The sequence below is a fragment of the Trachemys scripta genome, chromosome 11 (genome assembly GCF_013100865.1).
Source record: "Trachemys scripta elegans isolate TJP31775 chromosome 11, CAS_Tse_1.0, whole genome shotgun sequence".
NCBI classification, from domain to species: Eukaryota; Metazoa; Chordata; order Testudines; family Emydidae; genus Trachemys; species Trachemys scripta.
In genome coordinates this window covers 21,686,160-21,706,739 of record NC_048308.1, presented here as the reverse complement: position 1 = coordinate 21,706,739, position 20,580 = coordinate 21,686,160, and the positions used below count along the sequence as shown (strand labels likewise).

General features: G+C 40.1%; 1 protein-coding gene across 6 annotated transcripts in view; it reads left to right on the top strand.

Annotated features, from left to right (window-relative positions):
• The window catches only part of GTDC1 (glycosyltransferase like domain containing 1), a 262,957-nt gene that overhangs the window by 61,016 nt on the left and 181,361 nt on the right, over positions 1-20,580 (top strand). For 4 of the 6 annotated variants that reach the window (XM_034785559.1, XM_034785558.1, XM_034785557.1 and 1 more), the window contains one exon: positions 20,182-20,396. The exons of the other annotated variants lie outside the window; for them this stretch is intronic. In XM_034785559.1, the coding sequence (XP_034641450.1) occupies positions 20,218-20,396 (179 nt within the window). In that variant the 5' untranslated portion in view covers positions 20,182-20,217. The remainder of the gene's footprint in view (positions 1-20,181; positions 20,397-20,580) is intronic. 6 annotated transcript variants of the gene reach the window in all.

The following is a 20,580-nucleotide window of genomic DNA, read 5'->3' as shown; positions in this document are numbered from 1 at the left end:
AAGTTACCATCTTCATCCTATCCCTAGCCTAAGCTCCATGAAACCATTAAAAGGATTAGATTTAAATATATTTCAATTAAATTGTTTTAATTAAATTATGATTGCATTTTTCCTTTGCAGTTTGTGTAACGATGTGTATGAGGTCGGCAAGGAGGCCTTATAGTCCTAATATGTATTTGTGGTAGCATGTGAAATGGAGGCCTCTTCAGCAAAAAATCTCAGCTTTCATCCATAGCAATGATGGACATTGTAGGTGTCACAAGGCACTTGGAGAGCTTTATAAATGTTGCTGTTGTGCCAACATTGTTTTTGAATACGTTTACCAAGGAGAAAAGGACTCTTGGGTGTTCTATGTACTGCTGATAAACTGGCAAAGTTTCTCAATGATTTAAGCCCTTTATTATGCCACACCCTATGCTTGTACCGTTGCTGTGGCTGTTATAAACCAAGCACTTTTAAATTGGTGTAATCCAGTCGCTATAACACACCCAGTGTTTGTAAGAGCTGGTGTCTATGATAATCTCACAGCGATTTAAGCACTGTCTGTGTGCTAGTGGTATTTCTAAGTAGCATGAGCTTTTGACAGTTCTGGAGGCCTATTGATGCTGTTTGTAATAGCTGCAGTCGATCCTGGACTACCTTATGCATCTTGAGCTCCAGGGCTTGTCTCTTTTATCAATTACGGTCCACTCAGCTGCCATATTAGCCTTTCAATCTCCGTTCCAGGTAAAGTCAGTCTTCGATCATAACATGACGGTCCGGTTCTTGAAAGGTCTGGAGCAACTCTACCCCCAGGTCCGGGACCCAGTTCCTCTATGGGACCTGAATCTGGTGCTTGTGTGGCTCATGAGAGCTCCCTTCGAGCCCATGGCATCCTGTTCCCTTCTTCTTCTCTCCTGGAAGGTGTCATTCCTGGTGGTGATAACTTCTGCCCGAAGGGACTCTGAGATTAGGGCACTTACCTCGGAGCCACCCTATACGGTGTTTTTCAAGGACAAGGTCCAGCTGCGGCCGCATCAGGCTTTCCTGCCTACGGTGGTTTCACAATTTCACATGAGCCAGGACATATTTTTGCCAATCTTCTTCCCAAAGCCTCATAAGTCTGAGGAGGAACATAGGTTAGAACATCAGGAGAGCGCTAGACTTCTACATCGAGAGGACCAAGTCATTTCGCAAGTTGTTCATTGTGGTGGCGGATAGGATGAAAGGTCATCGAGTGTCCTCCCAGAGAATTTCATCTTAGATCACCGCCTGCATCTGATTTTGCTATGAACAGGAGAAGGTGCCTCTACCGGCGATTGTAACCACTCAGTCAACTAGAGCACAAGACTCGTCATCGGCTTCCTGGCCCATGTGCCAATTCCAGTTATCTGCAGGGCCGCCACCTGGTCATCCATTCGCACATTCATGTCTCACTATGCGCTTACCCAGCAAGCCTGAGATGACACCCACTTCGGTAGAGCAGTATTATAAACCACACGACTGTGAATTCCAAGCCCACCTCTAGAGATACTGCTTGTGAGTTACCTAGAATAGAACAACATGAGCAAGCACTCAAAGAAGAAAAAATGATTACCTACCTTTTTGCAACTCTTGTTCTTCTCAATGTATTGCTCATGTCCATTCCATTACCTGCCCTCCTGCCACTCTGTCGGAGTTGCCAGCAAGAAGGAACTAAGAGGGCGTAGGGCCAGCGGCGCCTGATATACCGGCGCATAAGTGTGGCACCACAGAGGGTGCCACAGCCAATCCTACGGATACTGTTAAGGCAAAAGTCTCCAACAACTGTGCACGTGAGCACGCACACACCTAAAATGGAATGGACATGAGTAACACATCTCGAAGAACAACAGTTATGAAAAGGTAGGTAACCGTTTTTTCAGGCTTCAGATTGGAGTAAACTCTATCAGAACCCTGTCAATGCTTGGAGTTTTCCAGGCTCAGATTCTCTGCTATGCAGTAGAAAGAGAGCTGATTCCAGTTCACTGATGCTTTGACTGGCTGTGCTGGGCAATGATTCCATCAGAGTGTTGCTCAGACTCCAGTCAGCTGGTCATAATTCTCAAGGGAACATTTGCCATCTGTAGATAGCCAGAGATCACAACCTGGCCATGGTCCATAACTGCCTGTCACCTTAAGATTGGGTGGGAGATGACAGCATAGGAGCCAGCTAAACTGGCTCTATGCCTTTTAGGGACTCTCTACTGCCAGGGAAATCTCCAGTGGGAGAGTTTAGGCCAGCAACCACTCCCTTTGTTCTGCTGAATTGGGCCAGAGAATCTGGCCCTATGGATTTTTAAATCTGTATTTTCACTGACCACTGAAAAATATCAATGAGAACCTAAGGTTTCTTTTCAAAATGTAAAATTGACTCTGCTGTACAACTTGTTTCAAAGTACTTTGTGTACTTTCACCCACAATAAGAAATTTACCTGATAATATATTAGTATGCCAAAGCTAAGCTTCCTTATACGATTACGTTTTTTCCTATGTTGCTGCTAGCTGCTGAAGCTCATTCCTCCATCCCTGCAAGACTTTCAGAAAAAGGCAAAAGAGAGGGATGAGTTAAGAGAATGGCTCAGTTTCCTTCTCATACTTCTGATACCTCCTCTGTTTATTTCTTCTCTGCTGCTTTTCACAGATGGCAAAATGAGGTTTATTGCAGAAGAAAAGTAGATTCTGTATCTTCTTGTTTCCAGTAGGTATCGGTTGCCTTTTCAGTTAGCAAATGCTATCAGGTGATCTCCTTTAACTTATGCCATCACAACTTCTATACTGACATCATATGACAATAGGATATATGTAGTACATTCTATCTGGATGTACCTAGAAATTTTCAGAAGCAGTTAATACTGCTGACTTATCCAGATACTTTCAAGAGTTTTATGCTAGAATTAGATAATGAGATCCTTTAGAAATAATCATTCATGGTGCCAAACCTTTGTCCACTGTATTTGATAGCTTTTCATGTTATACCCAGATTGTTCTTTTAAGCAAAGGAGAGATACCATTCTGTAATCTAAAGAACAGTGCATGAATCTAGGATAGAATATAAACAGAAATACTCTCATAATGGGAAGAAATCTTCTAATAAATAATTTTAAATCCTCCTTAAGTGTCCTTTGACACTTGATACCAAATCTCTGAAAGCTTTCAAGAGGTTTTTCCACAAAAAATAATTGGCATAATGCTGACTGGACACAAGAACCACAGGTGTTATGTAATGGACTTCTGTTTTCAGAATGTTAGTTAAAATTGGAATAATTGGTTCAACCCTCTTTGTTTGAGAGGACAGGAGCTGTACGGAGGATCAAAAGAAATTTCCACCTGACAATTCCGTTTGAGTAACTGCAGCCTTGAAAGTAGCTTGTAAAATCACAAGAATGTCATACCTAAATTACCACAGAAATCTAATACTTCAATTTAATATAGATCCTTGGAACAAATCAAATTCTGATGATTCATTCCAGTCGCTTTAAGAGAGTTTTTGTGGTTTGAGAAATCCTCATGATTATCATTTTAAATTGCTTTTGTTTTATAGCTCTTCAGGTGAGTAAAAAGGATGTCTTTAATCCTCTTTTTGGTGGCCACCATACAAAGTTACTGATTTTCATTTGAAGAAACTGCAGTGGAATCTGTTGTGAATTTCCTTCGGTTCCTCATCATCGTCATGTTCCTATTATGCCTGTGGCGATTAGGACAGCGACAAAGCTCCTCCACTCCTTAGGTTGTCATTGTATAATCCTCATGTTTAGGACTTTTACTAGATGTCATAGGGCTGAGAATAAAATTCATCCTTTCCTTATTGCGGATACAGATATGATTGAAGTTATGTTTAAAGAAAACATAAACCCTGTCTTCATTTAGACAGTATTTCCAGTTACTAGATTCCATCTCAAACACTACGCTGGCTAGTAGTCATTTAAGAGCGCTAACCAAAGATCTCAGACCCCCAAAAGGAAAATGAACAATTTCATTAACTTTGACTCCCAGACTTTGTGGAAAAAAGGGCATCTTGAGTACAAAATATCAATATTGCATGACGAGAGTGCAAATTCTGTAGATAAAACTTAAACCTTTACTTCTTAAGTGAGAAATTGCTGTGGTTGGTGTGCTCCAAGTTCTTTCCTAAATACAGATAAAATAGGAGAAAATAAGAAAACCTTTTTATGCAAATGAAATAAGTTCACTTGCCAAATCCATTGATAGAGATGAAACACCTGATAGCAGCCATTAAGGCTATTAGAGGTCTGCAAACTATACATTTAAATATTTCAAACAAAAACTTAAAAATAAAAAAATAAAAAGCCTTTTTTTTTTTTTTTTCAAGCGCCATCTGCAGACATATCCCGACTAGGTATATTTACCCTTCCTTCACCTAAGCTGGTCATAACTTCAGAACTGCTGGAAATGACAGACTGTAGACCCCATTTCTCATCAAGATCCTAATATATCCAAGGTATTTCAGAATGCCAGCCTATTATTACCAGACTGACTCCTTTTCTATAATAGGGAAGTAGTTACTAATATGTCTCCTGTCAAGTTTAAAAATAGTGCTACATCTCCCATTACCACACCTATTAGTTTCCTTTCCACTCAGAGATATTCTAAATCAAGCATCTTTCATCCATTTAAACTTAATGTAAGCCATCAAGATAATAGGAATTAAAAATATTGTAGAAGAAAGTTCTTGAAATCACGTCCAGTCTGCAAGAATTGCAGATATAATCCCCATACTGTGTAAACCAACAATTAATCACATATACTATCATTCTTTCCTGATATTTGAGTTTAATGGCAGCGTGCCCTCTACTTTTCCCCGCGCATGTGCAGAATGAATTTTGTTATGTGCACCAATATGGAGTCACACATCACCTCCACATTGGTGCACATAACAAAATAAATGTGGTGTTAGGGGGAGAGATTTGGGGTGCAGGAGAGGGCTCAGCTGGGGCAGAGGGTTGAGGTGCGGGGGGGGTGAAGGCTCCGAATAGGGGTGTGGGCTGTGCGGTGGGGCTGGGGATGAGGGGTTTGGGTGCAGGCTTCCCCGGGGTTACAGCGGGGAGAGAGAACTCCCCCCCGCTCTCTGCCCAGCTCTCTCTCCCTGCAGAAGCACCTGGGCTGGGGTGGGGAGAGGTGCCTCTCCCCCAGCCGCAGCAGTTCTGGGGTTGGGTTGGGGCCGAAGCGCCTCTCCCCTGGCTGTGGCAGGTCTGGGCCGGGGCTGGGTTGGGGCACTTCTCCCCCAGCCTTGGCAAGTCCAGGGCTGGTGGAGAGGCATCTCTCCCAGCCGCAGCCCTGAGTGCTTGCGCGGTACTTAATAGGTTGCTGCGTGGCTGCACAGCTTAGAGGGATCTTAGATGGCAAATAGTTCCTAAAGATTGTAATTCTCACATTGGATATATTGTATGCTTCACTGCACACTTTGAAAAAGTTGTTATTATATGAAGGGTGTTATCAAGATACATTTGACCAATTTTCTAAGATATTGGATCTGTCAATACTCAAATACTACACAGTATACCCACTTCCAGTCCTTTTATTGCTTTGGTTAATTACTCAGATATTTTGAGAGGGAAGGAAGAGAAAATTTACTTGCAGAATTTCCATGTCCTTTCCTGAGCATGTTTCCTCCGCCACACTACTTGTCCTGTGGCCTCCTTACCTCGGAGGACCTTTTCCTCTTCTTTTTCTGCCTTAGTGTCCAAAACAATTTGTTTCTAATTAAATGTAACAATGCTACTTATTCATATGAAGGTATCAGAGTAGTATACAGACATTGATTAAGCCCTCCCACCACACCCCAGGAGGTAATTTAGTTAATGTAAGTAATGCATTTTTACAAATGCAGAAACCACATTCCCTGCTCTAATCACTGCTTATTGTGCAATGGGAATCAGTTGATCAATGAAATTTCTCTTGACTAAAGAGAAAGCGACCCATGTTTGCTTGGAGAGCCATATTCCAAAGTGAGATGGATACCTCCTCACTGAAGTAATTGCTACATCTGCTTTTGAATTAACTCAAAATGTGATACGTTTCTCTCATTTGGAGAAAAAGACTTTCCAACAATTATGATTTAGTAAGGAATAAGTTCTTTAAAGATGTTGAATGAGAGTTGCTAGTACCAGTATAGAATACAGTTGCTATTCTATGATTTAGGGCTTGTCTACGCTTAAAAGGCTGCACCAGCGCAGCTGCACTGCTGTAGCGCTTCAATGAAGACTCTACCTACGCCGATGGGAGGGCTTCTCCCCTCAGCATAGGTACTTCACCTCCTGAGAGGTGGTAGCTATGTCGACAGGTCCCATCAACATAGCAGTATCTATGCCAGGAGTTAAGTTGGTGTCACTGCACCACTCAGGGATGTGGATTTTCCATACCATAGAGCAAAGTAGTTAGATTGACATAAGTTGCTAGTGTAGACCAAGCCTTAGCTTGTAAGTAAAAAAATGTTCTGATTCAACTCTATTTGCTACTGGAAAGAAAAGAACATTTTGGATGTTAAACATTTTTTGTTTTCCCATAACTCAAAAACAGATTTAATTTATAACATGAAATTATGCAGCCCATTAGTGCCTTGGCATATTAAAAAAATAAATAAAACAGCTGAAATATTGAGGTTTAAAGTGCATCTATTGTGCACATGCATTAACAAGGATTTATAGCATCATTGCTGACCTTGCATGCACCGTATAATGCACAAGTTTTACATGATGTTACTTTTAAAATGTGTCAACTTCAAAAGGAGCCTGTAATGGGGTACATTCTCCCCCCTAGAACTCTCCTTGTATCTAGCCAACTCCCCTCCTCTCTAGGGAGTGACTGTAGACTCCCTCCTTGCAACTCTCTCCTATCACCAACTTCCTCTCTTTATAAGTCTAGCCCAGCTCCTTCCCCAGGTGAGCTTCATCAGCTATTAGGCCTTATCAGTCCCTGGTTCTCTTCCAGGTGTATCCTATACGGTTAATTGGCCTTTCTTATCTGTTCAGGCCCTAGGGGGTGGACATCCCATCACAGAATTGTTGCGGTCTGTTGTCTCAAGGGTCTGTGGATTAATAGTCACTGGGACATTTTTACGCCATATCTTTGGGCTTGTCTTCATGGAGCAGCAATTCTTTTAAAATTGTATTGTGTCCTTAATTTGTGTCAGATTAGATATTGCTAGAACTCAGTTCACAATCTCACATATCATATACAAACCTGCCCAAAATCTTGCACATGAGCACATAGAAGTGATCTAAGAGTTCTATGTCTGAGAATTTATGTGAATTGTGAGATAATAGCTAATTCTGAATTTGCAGACTTTTGTGAGTTTAAGCCTTTAATGATTTTAATATAGCTTTTTGCACTTTATAGACACCCATACACATCTATATGCACACATGCACAAAATAGGCCTGACGGCAGGATATTCTAGCCCCTTTGAGCTGTTGTGGCAATGCAAAGGGACCAAAACCAGCTGAATCTAGCTGAGAATTTCCTTTTTTCCTAGGGCCAGCAGGGCCAACCGGGAAAGTAGGTGGCACTAACCTATAGTTGGCCCAGGTATAAATCCACTCTGAGAAACAGGAAGCCATGTTTGGCTCCCTGATGGGCCCACCCCTCCACTGTGCTAAATTTCCATTTAGCACAGCAGAGAATGTGGTCCAAAATTGTGCCTCTGTGCGTATATGTAAAACACACACATAGATAGATATGATATATAATAAAATATGTGAGAGACAGGGACATGTCTCAAATTATGAATTAAAAATGCTAAATTGATAGATGCTAAATTGTTGCACCAGTTTAAGGGGAAGGGATATCAATTTCTGTCTCACAGCCTTTTAGGGCTTTTGAATTGAACAGGGTGTTCCCAGTGGATTGGCTAACTTCCTTTCTTGGGAGAAAAGCTGTAGATGTCTACAGCCGAATGGAAGGGACTGACAGTGTGGTCTAGGAACAATTTTAGTTCTCCAATATGAACTAACCAAATCGGCTTATTGGAAAAGGTTTCAGGAAGCTCAAAATACTTAGAGGATGACTTGCATGGAGGTGGGTAACTCAGCTGGGCAATTATCTTCGCAAATCATTCAAATGTTTGGGGATCACTACCCTAGATTAGTTGTATGAACTGTTTGAATTGGAATAGGTTTATGATTTATGCTCACGTGATCCAAAAATGTGGCTAGTTGATAAGAAGCAGAGGGACCTCTGTCCCACAGATCAGCTGGCTGATGAGTATGTAGATAGCAGGTCTTTTTTAGAAGCCCAAGGGAGAATGACTCATTCATGAGACTCAGGACCGGGGACGCATGGATGCACCCCAGAAATGGGAAGTGGGAAAACCCAAGCTGGAAGGAGCAGCAGTCCCAAACTAACCCTCAAAAATAAATCCCAGGGATCTGAGTAGTTTTACCTGTTAAGGGACACGGCACAAGAGCGCTCAGTGACTATGTGCCAAGAGGCTGGCAATAGACCACCGTAGGCTAACGTGTTGGCAATCCAGTAACAGGTGGCCAGGATGTTGCCTCATCAGTACAGCCTGTGAACATGGTGATTTCAGACCTAAATGGGGTGACCACAGGCATTTTGTCCTAGTAGCAGTGGCCAGGAAAAGGTCCAGGGTTGGAGGGATACAGGTACTTAGGTGACTCTAGCTCAGACCTATGTGGTGAATCCAGATAAGATTTTTCTCAGTAAGCACAAAACACTGCAGAGGTTAGGGGGTCTTCCACTTAATGTATTTGTAGTTAACATATATATGAAAGTGGGATGGAGGCACCCAAGGACGTTGGGCTATATGAACATCTAGGAATGGAGGTACTGCTTGTGACTGATTTGGATTCTTGGCCTTATAAAACTTGCAGCACTTTGGTTCTTACAAGGAGCAAAAGCCAAAGAGCCTTGACAAAGGAGTGCAGATGGACAGACTGGAAGACAGTGAGTCACTGTCCCCAAGCTGTGAGCATGTGTGCCCTGGGGCAGAGTTGAGTGTTGCTGGAGTTGAGATCCTAGTTGAGACCGGGAAAACTAAGGATAATGGGGAGGAACAGGCTATACTTCCTGCCCCAGCAGCTAAGTGCCTGCTTCATAATTTAGGGTGCCTTAATGATATGCTGCTATGGCTCATGGCTCTGACACCAGTAGCCATCTTAGAAGCATAAGGCCTCACCCTGGTTTCTCCAACCCTAGTTACTCCATGCAGGATGACCTCAACAACCCCTTCTGATTCCAAGTCCCCCAAAATCCATTTTCCCAAATTCTTAACTACTAGATACTCGGACTTTTCCCCTTGGTTCATCACCCTCAAAGGAATGAAACCTACTCCCAATTATCAGTTCACTTTGGCACACACAGTCTGTACAACACAGACCTGCTTGGGGTAAAAATAAATAAAAAGTTTATTTAATAGAAAAATCATAGATTCAAAGATGAAATAGTAAGGAAAGGCAACACCAGTTACACAAAAAATACACATAAAGATGCCATCTCGAGCTGTACACCTCTATTAGCTAAATTCCCTTTTATAATGTGAATTACCTATTGCTTCTGAGCAATTTCCCAGCATGCCCTCTGTCCTAGAGGGTATCCAATGTTTCTCAGACAGCACCCTGCTTAGATGCTAGCTAGGGTTGCCAATTTTAGTTGGCCATATTCCTGGACATAATCTTCACATCACATAATCTTTAATTAAAGATTAATCTTTAATTCCTGGAGACTCCAGGACAATCCTGGAGGGTTGGCAAGCTCTGCTGGCCCTCCATTTCTGCATAGAAATCTCAAACTCAAGCATGTTTTTAAAAGGTTTTTTTTTCTCTCTCTCCCCCCCCCCCTTCTCCTGGCATGATGACTCATAATTGTACAGAGTGGGGGAAACTCCCTTCTTTCTCAGTTTTCTAAGACTGGGGTTTTCTTTTCATTTTCAGTATTTTTCCATTAACTTTAATGGTCCACAATTGTGTCTTCCTGGCTGTACAGTGGATGAGTACTTAAAGTTGGTTTCATGTAAACAACTAGCCTGGGAAGTGCCCCTGCCCTGCTTGATTGCTTCACCCCCTGTTGTGTGAAATGTGTAGTTGCATCACAGTTATAGTTATGACTTGTATCTATTCATAACCATTACCTGTATACATATCACCTAATAACTAGAACATTATGTGCTTTCATAAAAGACCTTACTGGACGTATATTTATACACAATAACTTTGTATACAACCAGTTGATTGGATTGCTTATTCTTTGGGGTTCAGACCCCCTCTTGTCCCCTTAAGGTGTCTGGACCCTGATTGTCACACCCCTTCTTAGAGAAGCTGAGGGCTGCCGTGACCAACCCCAGGTCTGTAAACACTCTTCCTGAGGAATGCAGGGAGAGATACCTGAGGGATAATAGATTTCTTTATAGGGAATAGACTCCTTTATAGGGAATCTCAGGGGAGATTGAGAGTTGAGATGTTTGGAGATGATGGTGCCCCAAAAGCACCACCTTAAGCTGTTAAACTTGACACGCATCATCTGGGGATGCAGTGTACAAAACACAGACTGTTGCAGAATTTTTACTGGTCTGGAGTCTTTGAGGCAATTAAAAATTATTGCAAAACATATGATACCTGCTAGAGGGTGGGAAAAGCCTGAGATAAGTGTAAAACAGCCATAATGCCACTGCTTATAATAGAACCTTTTCAGGGTGTGGCCATGGATACCTTTTCAGGGTGTGGCCAAGTGACCTTGAAAGGAAAGAAATAGACTTTGGTCGTGGGAGACTGTGCTACTTGCTGACCCAAGGCTGTAGCTCTGTACTCCAGCGAGGCAGACATGATTGCTGATTTTCTGTCAACAATATGCCCAGCAATATCCTCGTGGACCAATGAACCAGTTTTATGTCTGCCCTTCACCAGGGCTTATGGGAGAAATACAAGGTCAGACACTTCTAGGCCTCTGTATATCACCCTCAAAGCAACAGGAGAGGTTTATTAAGACACTTAAAACAATGTTGAAAACCTTTGCAGATCAGCACTCACATGATTGGGATAAATGTTTATTTATTTTTTGCCTGTAGAGAAGTTGCCCAAGAATCCACAGTTCCTTTTGAACCGCTCTTTGGAAGGAGGGTGCAAGAATCCTTAGACCTAATGAGGGCTGAATGCGAGAACAGTGCTTCTCGAGGGGGAATTGGTGGTGGAGTATATGTTGACTTATAAGGACAGGCTTTCAGATGTCATGTCTGGGAGAACATAGCTAAAGCCCAGGAGAGACAGGGCTGGTGTGACTGCATCACGCATGCCAGATCATAAGGAATGGGGTGTGGTGGATTTGTGGTGTGGTGGATAAACTCCATATTGCCAGGAAGGGCCCTTTATAATCATCAAGCAGCTCAGTTAGATAATGTTGAGGCATCTAGTCCTTCCCATCAGCATAGAGTATATCATGTGAAAATGAAGAAACCATATTGAAATATGGAGAATCTGGTCCTAGCAGTAGGTGGGCGATAAGAGGAGGGGGAGTTAGAGAATCCCCTAGTAAATCTGATGACAGAAACGGTCCAGTCCTTCCCTGGACTCCATGCAGCTCTACAAACACCTGATCCTTGAATAACAAGTGCAGATGAAAGGTGCTGAAGGCTTATAAACAAGTGTCTGAAAGTCTGGACATATGACAGTGTGGGAGACAGAGTCCAATTAGCAGCTTTCCTTTCAGGGTTCCTGGGAAAGTAACTCAAGACCTGGAAAAGGCAGTCAAAGGCATGCTGGAATTGGGGGAAATTCAACCTGCATACCATCTGTGGACATTGCCCATTGAGCTGATACCCAGGAAGGATGAGACTATCAGATTCTGTGTGGATTATGCAAAGCTTAATGCCCTCACAGTTTCTGATGCGTACCTATGACAGATGAGATCCTAGATAAGTTGGAGAATGCACAACAAGATACCTTACCACAATTGACGTCACTATGGGTTATTGAAAGGTGCCTTTAAACCCTGATACCAGACTTAAATCTGCATTTACCACCCCTATGCGGCTCTCCGTTCCCTTTTTACCTCTTGGCCTCGAAGAGGCCCCTGCTACTTGTCAGCATCTGGTACATAAATTAATGGGTGAGTCTGCGGAATTTGCCCTGGCATATCTAAATTCTATTTGTATCTTTAGTGAGACTTGGGAGGAGCGTGTTTCCAATTTTGGGAGGGTGCTGGACCACATTCAGATTGCAGGACTGATTGTAAAGGAGAAGTGTAAAGTGGGCATAGTAGAAATGGTCTATCTGAGCCACAGAGTGAGAAGCGGTTGCATTGGGCCACAGCCTTCAAAGGTAGAGGCGATTAAGAATTGGCCTGCTGTCAAGAGCAGGAAACAGACGCAGTACTTTATTGGGATGACAGGGTATTACAGGAGATTTGTCCCTCACTTTTGCTTCTTGACTGCTCCCATCACCACACTGTATAAAAAGAGTAAACCTGAAAAAGTGGATTGAATTGAAGTGTCAAAGGGTCTCCTGTAAACTGAAAGGATCCCTGTATAAAGATTCAATTCTGGAAAACCCAGAGTTTGACAAACCTTTTGTGTTTTTTCACAGATGCCACTACCACTGAGCTAGGTGCTGTGCTGATGCAAACCAATTCAAAGGGGGAAAGGCATCTGTGTATTTAAGCAAAAAATTGCTCCACTGAGAAAGAAACTATGTAGCTATTGAAAAGAGTGTCTTGCCACTGCGTGGACACGTAAAAAACTACTGCCATATCTATTTAGGTGAACCAAATGCCTCTCCTCTGGTTCCATCAAATAAAATAATGCCAAATTATTAAGGTGGAATCTGGAGGTCCAGCATTATGACATGGAGGCAATTCATGTTAAAAGGAGTGCACTTGACAGTGCATGATAGCAGATGCTCTATCTTTGAGGGAGGTATGAAAATGTCCCTAGGGTACTACATTCTGCTCATCTTTGATGGAGGGCAGGGGGAGAGAGAAGTGACAGAGTGGGATATATCTGTATCAAATTATGAATTCTATTTTGTTGTATGTGTTGAACCCCTGTCTAAATTTGCCTTAAGGCAAGCCAATTGATTGCATTCCAGACAGTGGCCCAGCCCAGGAAAGGTGCTTGACACCACCTTGAAGGACTGTCACTGAGGCCATGTCTACACTACCACTTATGTCGGCAAAACTTATGTCGCTCAGGGGTGTGAAAAAACAATGTGAGGTGTGGTGGCTTGCTCAAGGTCTTTCACACCACCTAAACTTCACATCAGGGCTGTCCACAAAACCAACTATATCCCCTATGTGCTGTGCAAGGAGACTCCACACTAGTCCCAATAGGTTGTCTTTAAAGTTGTTTGACTGGGTCACTGGATCCACGACTAGATGCAGTCAGTGTTTCAGAAGCTCTACATGAGGCATAGACTGACTCTGGCTGCTATTCCAGCCTGGCTGAAGATGGATGAATTCAATCTCACCTAAACCCTATGTAGTGTTCTGGGAAAGGCCAAATACAGTAGTTAGGCTTTGAGTGGAGAACAGTCATTTTTCATCCAAAGCAAGTGAACATATACAATGAGAAATATTTATTATAAACATGATACTGAACTGTCGTACGTTACTTTGTAAATCTGTTGAATTTCTCATATTTTATTTTCAGGTCTAATCTCTTTTTTGTATTGCTGTAGTAGTTGGGAAAGAAAGAAGGAAAAGAAGCAACCAAACCTTTGTTAGAAAATAATTCCCATATTGCGCTTACTGCAAGTTGAATTATTGTATTGACTGGTATTTTGCAGTTTTTTAAGCACTAATAAATGGGAATTTTATACTGTAAAAGTATGTACTGCTTCCATAATTGTAGTCTTTCTGGTCCTTTATTGTCCATGGACCCACAAATGGTATCTGGAGTCAAAAATGCCTTTTACTGTCTTCAGGTGGTCAGGAGGCCAACCTGACCACAATGACATGTGCAGGTTGATTGCTCCAGTACGCTTCAAGGGAGTTGATAGATATGCCGTGATGAAACTCGAGATGGTACAACATGTGGCAGCCATCTTTTAAGTAACACAGAGCCACAAGATACATTAGCACTGTTCACTGTACATTGTACTGGTTTCCTGTCAAATATGAGAGCCAATTTAAGGTTCTGATCTTGATCTTAAAGGTACTTAATTGGCTTGGCAGTGGTTACTTCACATCACCTCATCCCATGACCATGACCTGCCATGACAGCAGGGAATTCACACTAACTGTGTACCAGGGGATTGGGCCTTCTTAGCAGCTGCCTCACATCTAAAGAATGCTTTTGCACAAGAAGTTAGATAGACTTATATAGACTTTCCAACCTTAGTCAGAAATGCAAGACTCATATTTTAAATTAATTTGACCACAAACACTTTTCTGAAGGTAGCAAATACTATTTTAAAATAAAACCTTAAAATAAAGAGTTTTAATTTAAAACCTACTTTAAAATATATCAGGGGGACTACTTGTAGTCTTTTAAGTCTGTAGAGAGTCTTCAGTCAGTAATGTGTCAACTATAAGTGCCTGTGCAACCTTGACATTAAAATGAAAGTGGTTTAGAGATTTGAGGCCATAGATTTACAAGCATAAGAGTAAGACACATACAGGTCTGATTTATAGAAAGAGAGTTAAATGATTACAAATTAACTACAGATTTTAAAGTTCATTTATGGAGAAGGATACTTTCTAATATTTATTTTAAATAGTTAAGACTATTACACAATGTATTTTAAAATATTCCATCAAAGAACAACTTAATGGTCTTTTAAACAAAGCTTGATTTAACTGTCTTGCAGGTGAACCTTCAAATAAATAATATTTTGATGGAGTTGATGGATGAAATCCTGGCCCTATTGAAGTCAATGGGATTTTCAGTAGGACCAGGATTTCACCATAGGCCCTCTATTTTCACTGATCTGGGAAGCAGCAGTCATTATATGAAGAAAACAGAGCTTACATATGCATCTAGGTTATGTAGAGAATATTTTCAGGATATTGATGAAATAAAGGTATAAGATCCAATATACACTAGTTTAGCATGTACAGAATTTTCCACATAGTGGTATCCTTAATATAGGTGTTTGCAAGTGCATTCTAGGAACAAATAAAGTAACAAATCATAGCAACGGAAGGCCATGTGATGCATAATTCTGTCTGATCGTGTGAACCAGAATGTACTGTTCAGTGAAAAGGCCAGGCAATTGGCCTTCACCCTGGATGAGGCACATCCTATCTTTGGCATCATATTCCTGTTTTCAGACCATATGGGTCAGCAAAACATTGCTTACAGCTATCTCCAGTAAAGTAATATTAATACTGATGCAGACCTCTGATCAGCAAATCGGCACCATAAACTGCAGTATTCAGATAAAGCTGAATCATCAATTTATCAGTTTCTCAAAATAAAATTCATTCCTGTGTCTTCTTTTGTTTCTGCTACATAAATCAATAGCATGCTTACTTTTGTATGTGTATACACTTGATCAACAGGAAATTGTTAACTCTATACTTTTTGGCTGATTTAAATATAAGTTAAGATATTAAAATGTGATTGTAGTATTTTAAGGTATATTTCTACTGGGGTTTCCCTGATGAATCATTGAGATGAGTGGGTGAGTAATGCAAACTCTCTCAGTATTGTTTTTTTCAGTATGCTGCATTAACACTTACTTTTAAAGTGTGTATGGGGTTGGAAGAAAGGGTGGAGGGAGACAAGAATCAAGGTAAAGCCTCTATAATAACGATCTGGGAAACCCCATTCTACTAAAATGTGGAGCATTTAAAGTCTTTTCCTATATTAATATTGCACTGTTTATCTCAAACCATCATCAAAGACTGTAAATATATATAAATGCACACTACACACCTTATATCTTTTGTAGTCAGTTGACTTTTAAAATGTTGAACCATGTGTGCTGTGGATATGGTGATGGAATAAATTTCTCATACGTGTGGGATTATAACCGTTGAAACAATCATTACTGAAACCATATACCTTATTTCCTATAACTAATAGCAATTGTGTACCTATGGAATATATTAACAGTTATTCCTTTGGTTTTGGGTTATTGCTAAAATATTTTGTTGGACAGATATTTAAGCATGATCTGTAATGTATGTTGCCTGAATACGTCAATGAAGAGGGCTAATTATGTCTTTCTTCTGTGAGTTATGCTGACGTTTCTGAAACCGCATTTATGTATAAGTGACAGAATAAATGTATCTTCCTTAATAAATCACTGGTAAATTACAAGTTTCCTGTACCTACCTCGGTTAAAAAAATACTATAACAACTGTTTACTTAGAGTTCAAAAAGAGTATAAAGTTACTGCTTCTGTAACTGGTTGAAGAGTGTAAACTTTCTTCATATGTTCTTCCATGCTGTTTTTTTCAAACATATATATTTATATTCTAGTTCTTTATAGTTCTCAGAACAATTGTTCTGATAAGTTAAAAACATTTGACTGCTTACTCTGTCATGTTAATGGCAGTTCATTGTGCTGTTACCCAGGAATCTGAGTTCAGATCCCTAACTGGGTACTTACTCCCCAAAGTTTGCAGTCATTGCTGAGAGAGCACATTTATTTCGTAAGTGGGAAGACACACTTAAAGCCAAGTCCTCAGGTTTATATAGCAGCACCTGGTGACTTATAATATCTTTTTACCCCTGCCCCCAGATTCTGGGCCTGTCCAGGTGCTGATTTGGCTCCCAGCATAACTTACAGTAGCATCAGGGCTGCTCTAAATAACACTGGTTTGAAACAGCCCTAAAAGACTGTTATGTCAGTTGGGGCTCATAAGGGCATTGTGTGTCCAAGCCATATCCCCTTATTCCTCCCCCAACCATGCTGGGGGTGGATTGTAAATGGGAGAGTGTGGTGTTAGCAGCATGGTCTTGTAAGTCAGCCAGTGATATTTTTTATTTTGGGTAGGAGGGGGGGAAAGGAATCCTTAGCTGCCCATTTAGGAATTTAGCATGGGCAGTATCTGACCCCTTACTTAGTCTTCTGCAACATGCTCACCCTCTGGCTGACACTTGAGTCATGACTTGATTGTGTCCATATGGAGCATTATTATGAGACAGTATTTTTGAGGTGGGAGTTGAAATAATGGGGAGAAATGTCTCACAATACACCTAAGGTGTGTGAGTATCCAGTATGATTGCAAACGAGTCATGTTATTGCTTATGTAACATTCACTTGGGACTTAATTCTTATTGCAAGTAGGCAGACTCTTATTAATATGTATCCTGAAGAATCTGCTACTGGATCTGCATATGGTACATGCAGTGAAGCAAATTTTTCAAGCTACACAGCACGGCACTCCTGAGAATAGAATCAAGCCATTAGTGTAACTTGCAGAATTATTGGCTCCAAAGAGCCACCCTTGAGAGGGGAAGCACTGTAATGAGAATGGGGAAGCAGATATATTTTTCTAATATTTGTTGTTTTTCTTTGAAATGGGTAAAAGAATACCTGGAATGATTTATATTTAATTGAGGATTGCATTCCATCAGATAGGGTAAATGTTTTCAGACCATTTATCATCAGTGGCTTTTCAAGACCTCTAAGGAGTACATAGTACATATTTACCTTAACTTGGCTAGGTCAAGGGAAATAAAGCAAGAATAATAGATGTTACTGTGATATGTGAACAAAACTGGAAACCTTGTATGTGAAATATGAGGTAAATGTCTTCATCCAACGTACATTGTAGCTTTTTAAATTTACAAAAATTACAAGCTATTTTTAAAATAATGTGATTTACAGTACATTATCATCATATATTTTTAAAACACAAGATTACTTGGTTGGGTTTTCCATCATTCCTAAATGATATCATTTTGCACTGCAGGGGCTAATTGCATTGCCTGTCCCTTATTATTTAATATTTTCTGTTTTAGTAGCACCTTTAAAAAACACCAAGTATAGGTTTGTAGATTGTCTTGTTATTAATCTGTGTTTAATATATGTAACTGGTAAAGTACCTAGAGCACATGACAGTAGAATTCTACAAATGCTGGTGAGTGATCCTTTGATGCTTTCTTGATTTGTCTTGGGGTTTTCCCCATTCGAGGCAGTTTGTGCAAAAACCCTTTATGTATCATATCATCTTTCAAAAATTGACTGCTGTTTGTGATTTTTCGTCCTTGCTTCTTAATCCTTACAAAGTGGGATCTACACACACCAGGTACACAGAGTATGAAGAATCAAATAGCCTCAGCTACCCAGCAGATAATTAAGGCAGAATCGAAGTTTGAATTGAGATTTTCAATCAGAAGCACACTAAGAGGGTTTATTTTAACATTTGCATAGCATTTTGTTTTATTAAAAAGGCTAAAAGTAGTAAGACAAGTATAGAATAACCTAATTGTCAGTATTATCTTAGACCAAAAGGAAACCTGAGAACTGAAACAAATTTTTGCCTCATTCTTTAGCTATCACAGAAAGGAACATAAAAAAAGAAAACTGTTGCAAAGTATTCTAAATAAAACCAAAGGGTACATTGTTGATTCAGTTAAACTAGGTGTTAAAATGCTTTCATAACTAGTCTGATGGGAAATTTGATCAGATGTTTTATGAACAAACTACTGTACTACCTCGAGCAGCTTGTAAATTAACATTAACCTCGACTCTTTTTTAATGAGTGACTTAGTGGAATTTATCAGACATTTCATGTACCCTCTTTCTGAGTTAAATTGCAAAATGCTTCCCTCCAATCCTTTTCATTCCCCCCACCATCTTTCTGTGTGAAAATATTTATTTCCTAACACTTTGTTCTTTAACAAAGGTGAATAATCTAGCTTTATCTCATCTGAAAAATGGCAACTCCAGCAGCACCGAAAGCCCCTAAGACAATGCTGGGCCATTGATTCAGTACTGACCAAAAGGTTTCTTTTAAATTTCATCTTTTAACTCTCTGAATTTTGTGATTTTTTTCATTAGCTTGTTTTTTGATAGCTGCAACATTCTTGTAAGGCATTTTTACCCTTGATTACTGTAGGTACTTTAAACATTAACTCCAGTTTATATTTAATGACTAGAACTATCATTTAGATTTTGGTAAACGGTTATAATTTATGAATCCCCTCATCCCTCCCCAACAGAGTTGCTGAAAAGATTAGGGTCACAACCAGCGACTACTGGAAACTCTGGGTCAGGGATTGGGTGCTCAGTATAGTCATACAATATATAACATCGGTCTGAAGCACAAACAAATGAAGTAATCAGACCCAGTGTTACTCAGACCCAGTGTTACTCAGCCCCTGATAGTATGTTCTGAAGTGGAAGTTATCAGAGCAGCAGACACTGCTGGTAAATACCTAATCATGGTTTTGTTTTTAACATTTTTGTTCAATGGAGTATCCCTAAGCTTCTACAGAGCAGCTTTTCACCACCCCAAAACGTGACTCATGAAACAGATGAGCAATAGTCACAGGGTTTTCACCTTTCCCTTAATTTTGGGCCATGTGTTTTGCTTCCTGTGTGTCAGCAGCCCTGTGGGTGAAAGTGTGATAGCTTCCTTAAGACTACAATATTGTTCTGTTTCAGCCATTTTGGAGTATTCAACAGTAATGAAGTTTACATCTCCTATAGGGTCTGCAAGTGTAATTTTAGTGATGATCCCAGCCTTCAGTAACCTAAGGAACACAGTCCTGGAGGTAGACTCAAATTGGGTACCCCAGGATATGCCCCCAATTATGTTTCTTTTAAATCATTTTGCCAGATTGCCTTTACTATGAAACAAATTTGGCTGAAGTATGTTTGAAATGCTTTTTACTTTTATGTACTACTATTCAGAAGGTAAAATTGTATGGACACCACCCTCAATTCCAGAACAGGAAAATATATTTAAAAAAAACTTTTGTAAAATAAATATTTTCCAAATATACCTTATTTAAAAAGCCAATAACTAAAATTCAAAATCTAAGCATTTACAGATTGAGTATATTTTAGTTATTAGTTAAATTCTAAATAGCTAGTTTTTAAAGGAATATTATTGTGATTAATGGACACCTTCCTTTTTTATCATACTAATTGTTAATTAGTCTTTTTAAAAAAATAAATACATTACCATGAAACAAAGATATTAACAGAGGTCTGTTAATAGGAGTTTTTTTCATGATCTATGTCTAACACACTTTAAAAAAATAAAACTCACTAAAGAATAGACTTTGGGAATAAAAGGTTTCTTTGTCTTTGTCAGTTTTAGAATCCAAGAAGATTTGAAAAACGTGCAAGTATGAGTATTCTTCTAATTGAAGCTTTTTATGGTGGTTCCCACAAGCAGCTGGCAGATCTTCTACAGGAGGAGATAGAAGAATGTGTCCTTTACACACTCCCAGCAAAGAAATGGCACTGGAGAGCACGGACTGCTGCCCTTTATTTCATGCAAACAGTGCCAGCTAATGCTAATTACAGGTAAACATAGTACTGTAACAAATAATCTTACAGGTCAAAATATGAAAGGATCTCCAACCAGGTCTCTAAAACTGAGCTTTCTGGTTTTTTGCATACAAAATCATGTGTACTTGCAAATAGGCACTGAGGTGGGATATTGACCTTCTTGTTTTGCATGCTGGGTTGTCTTTGTGGAAAGTTGCAG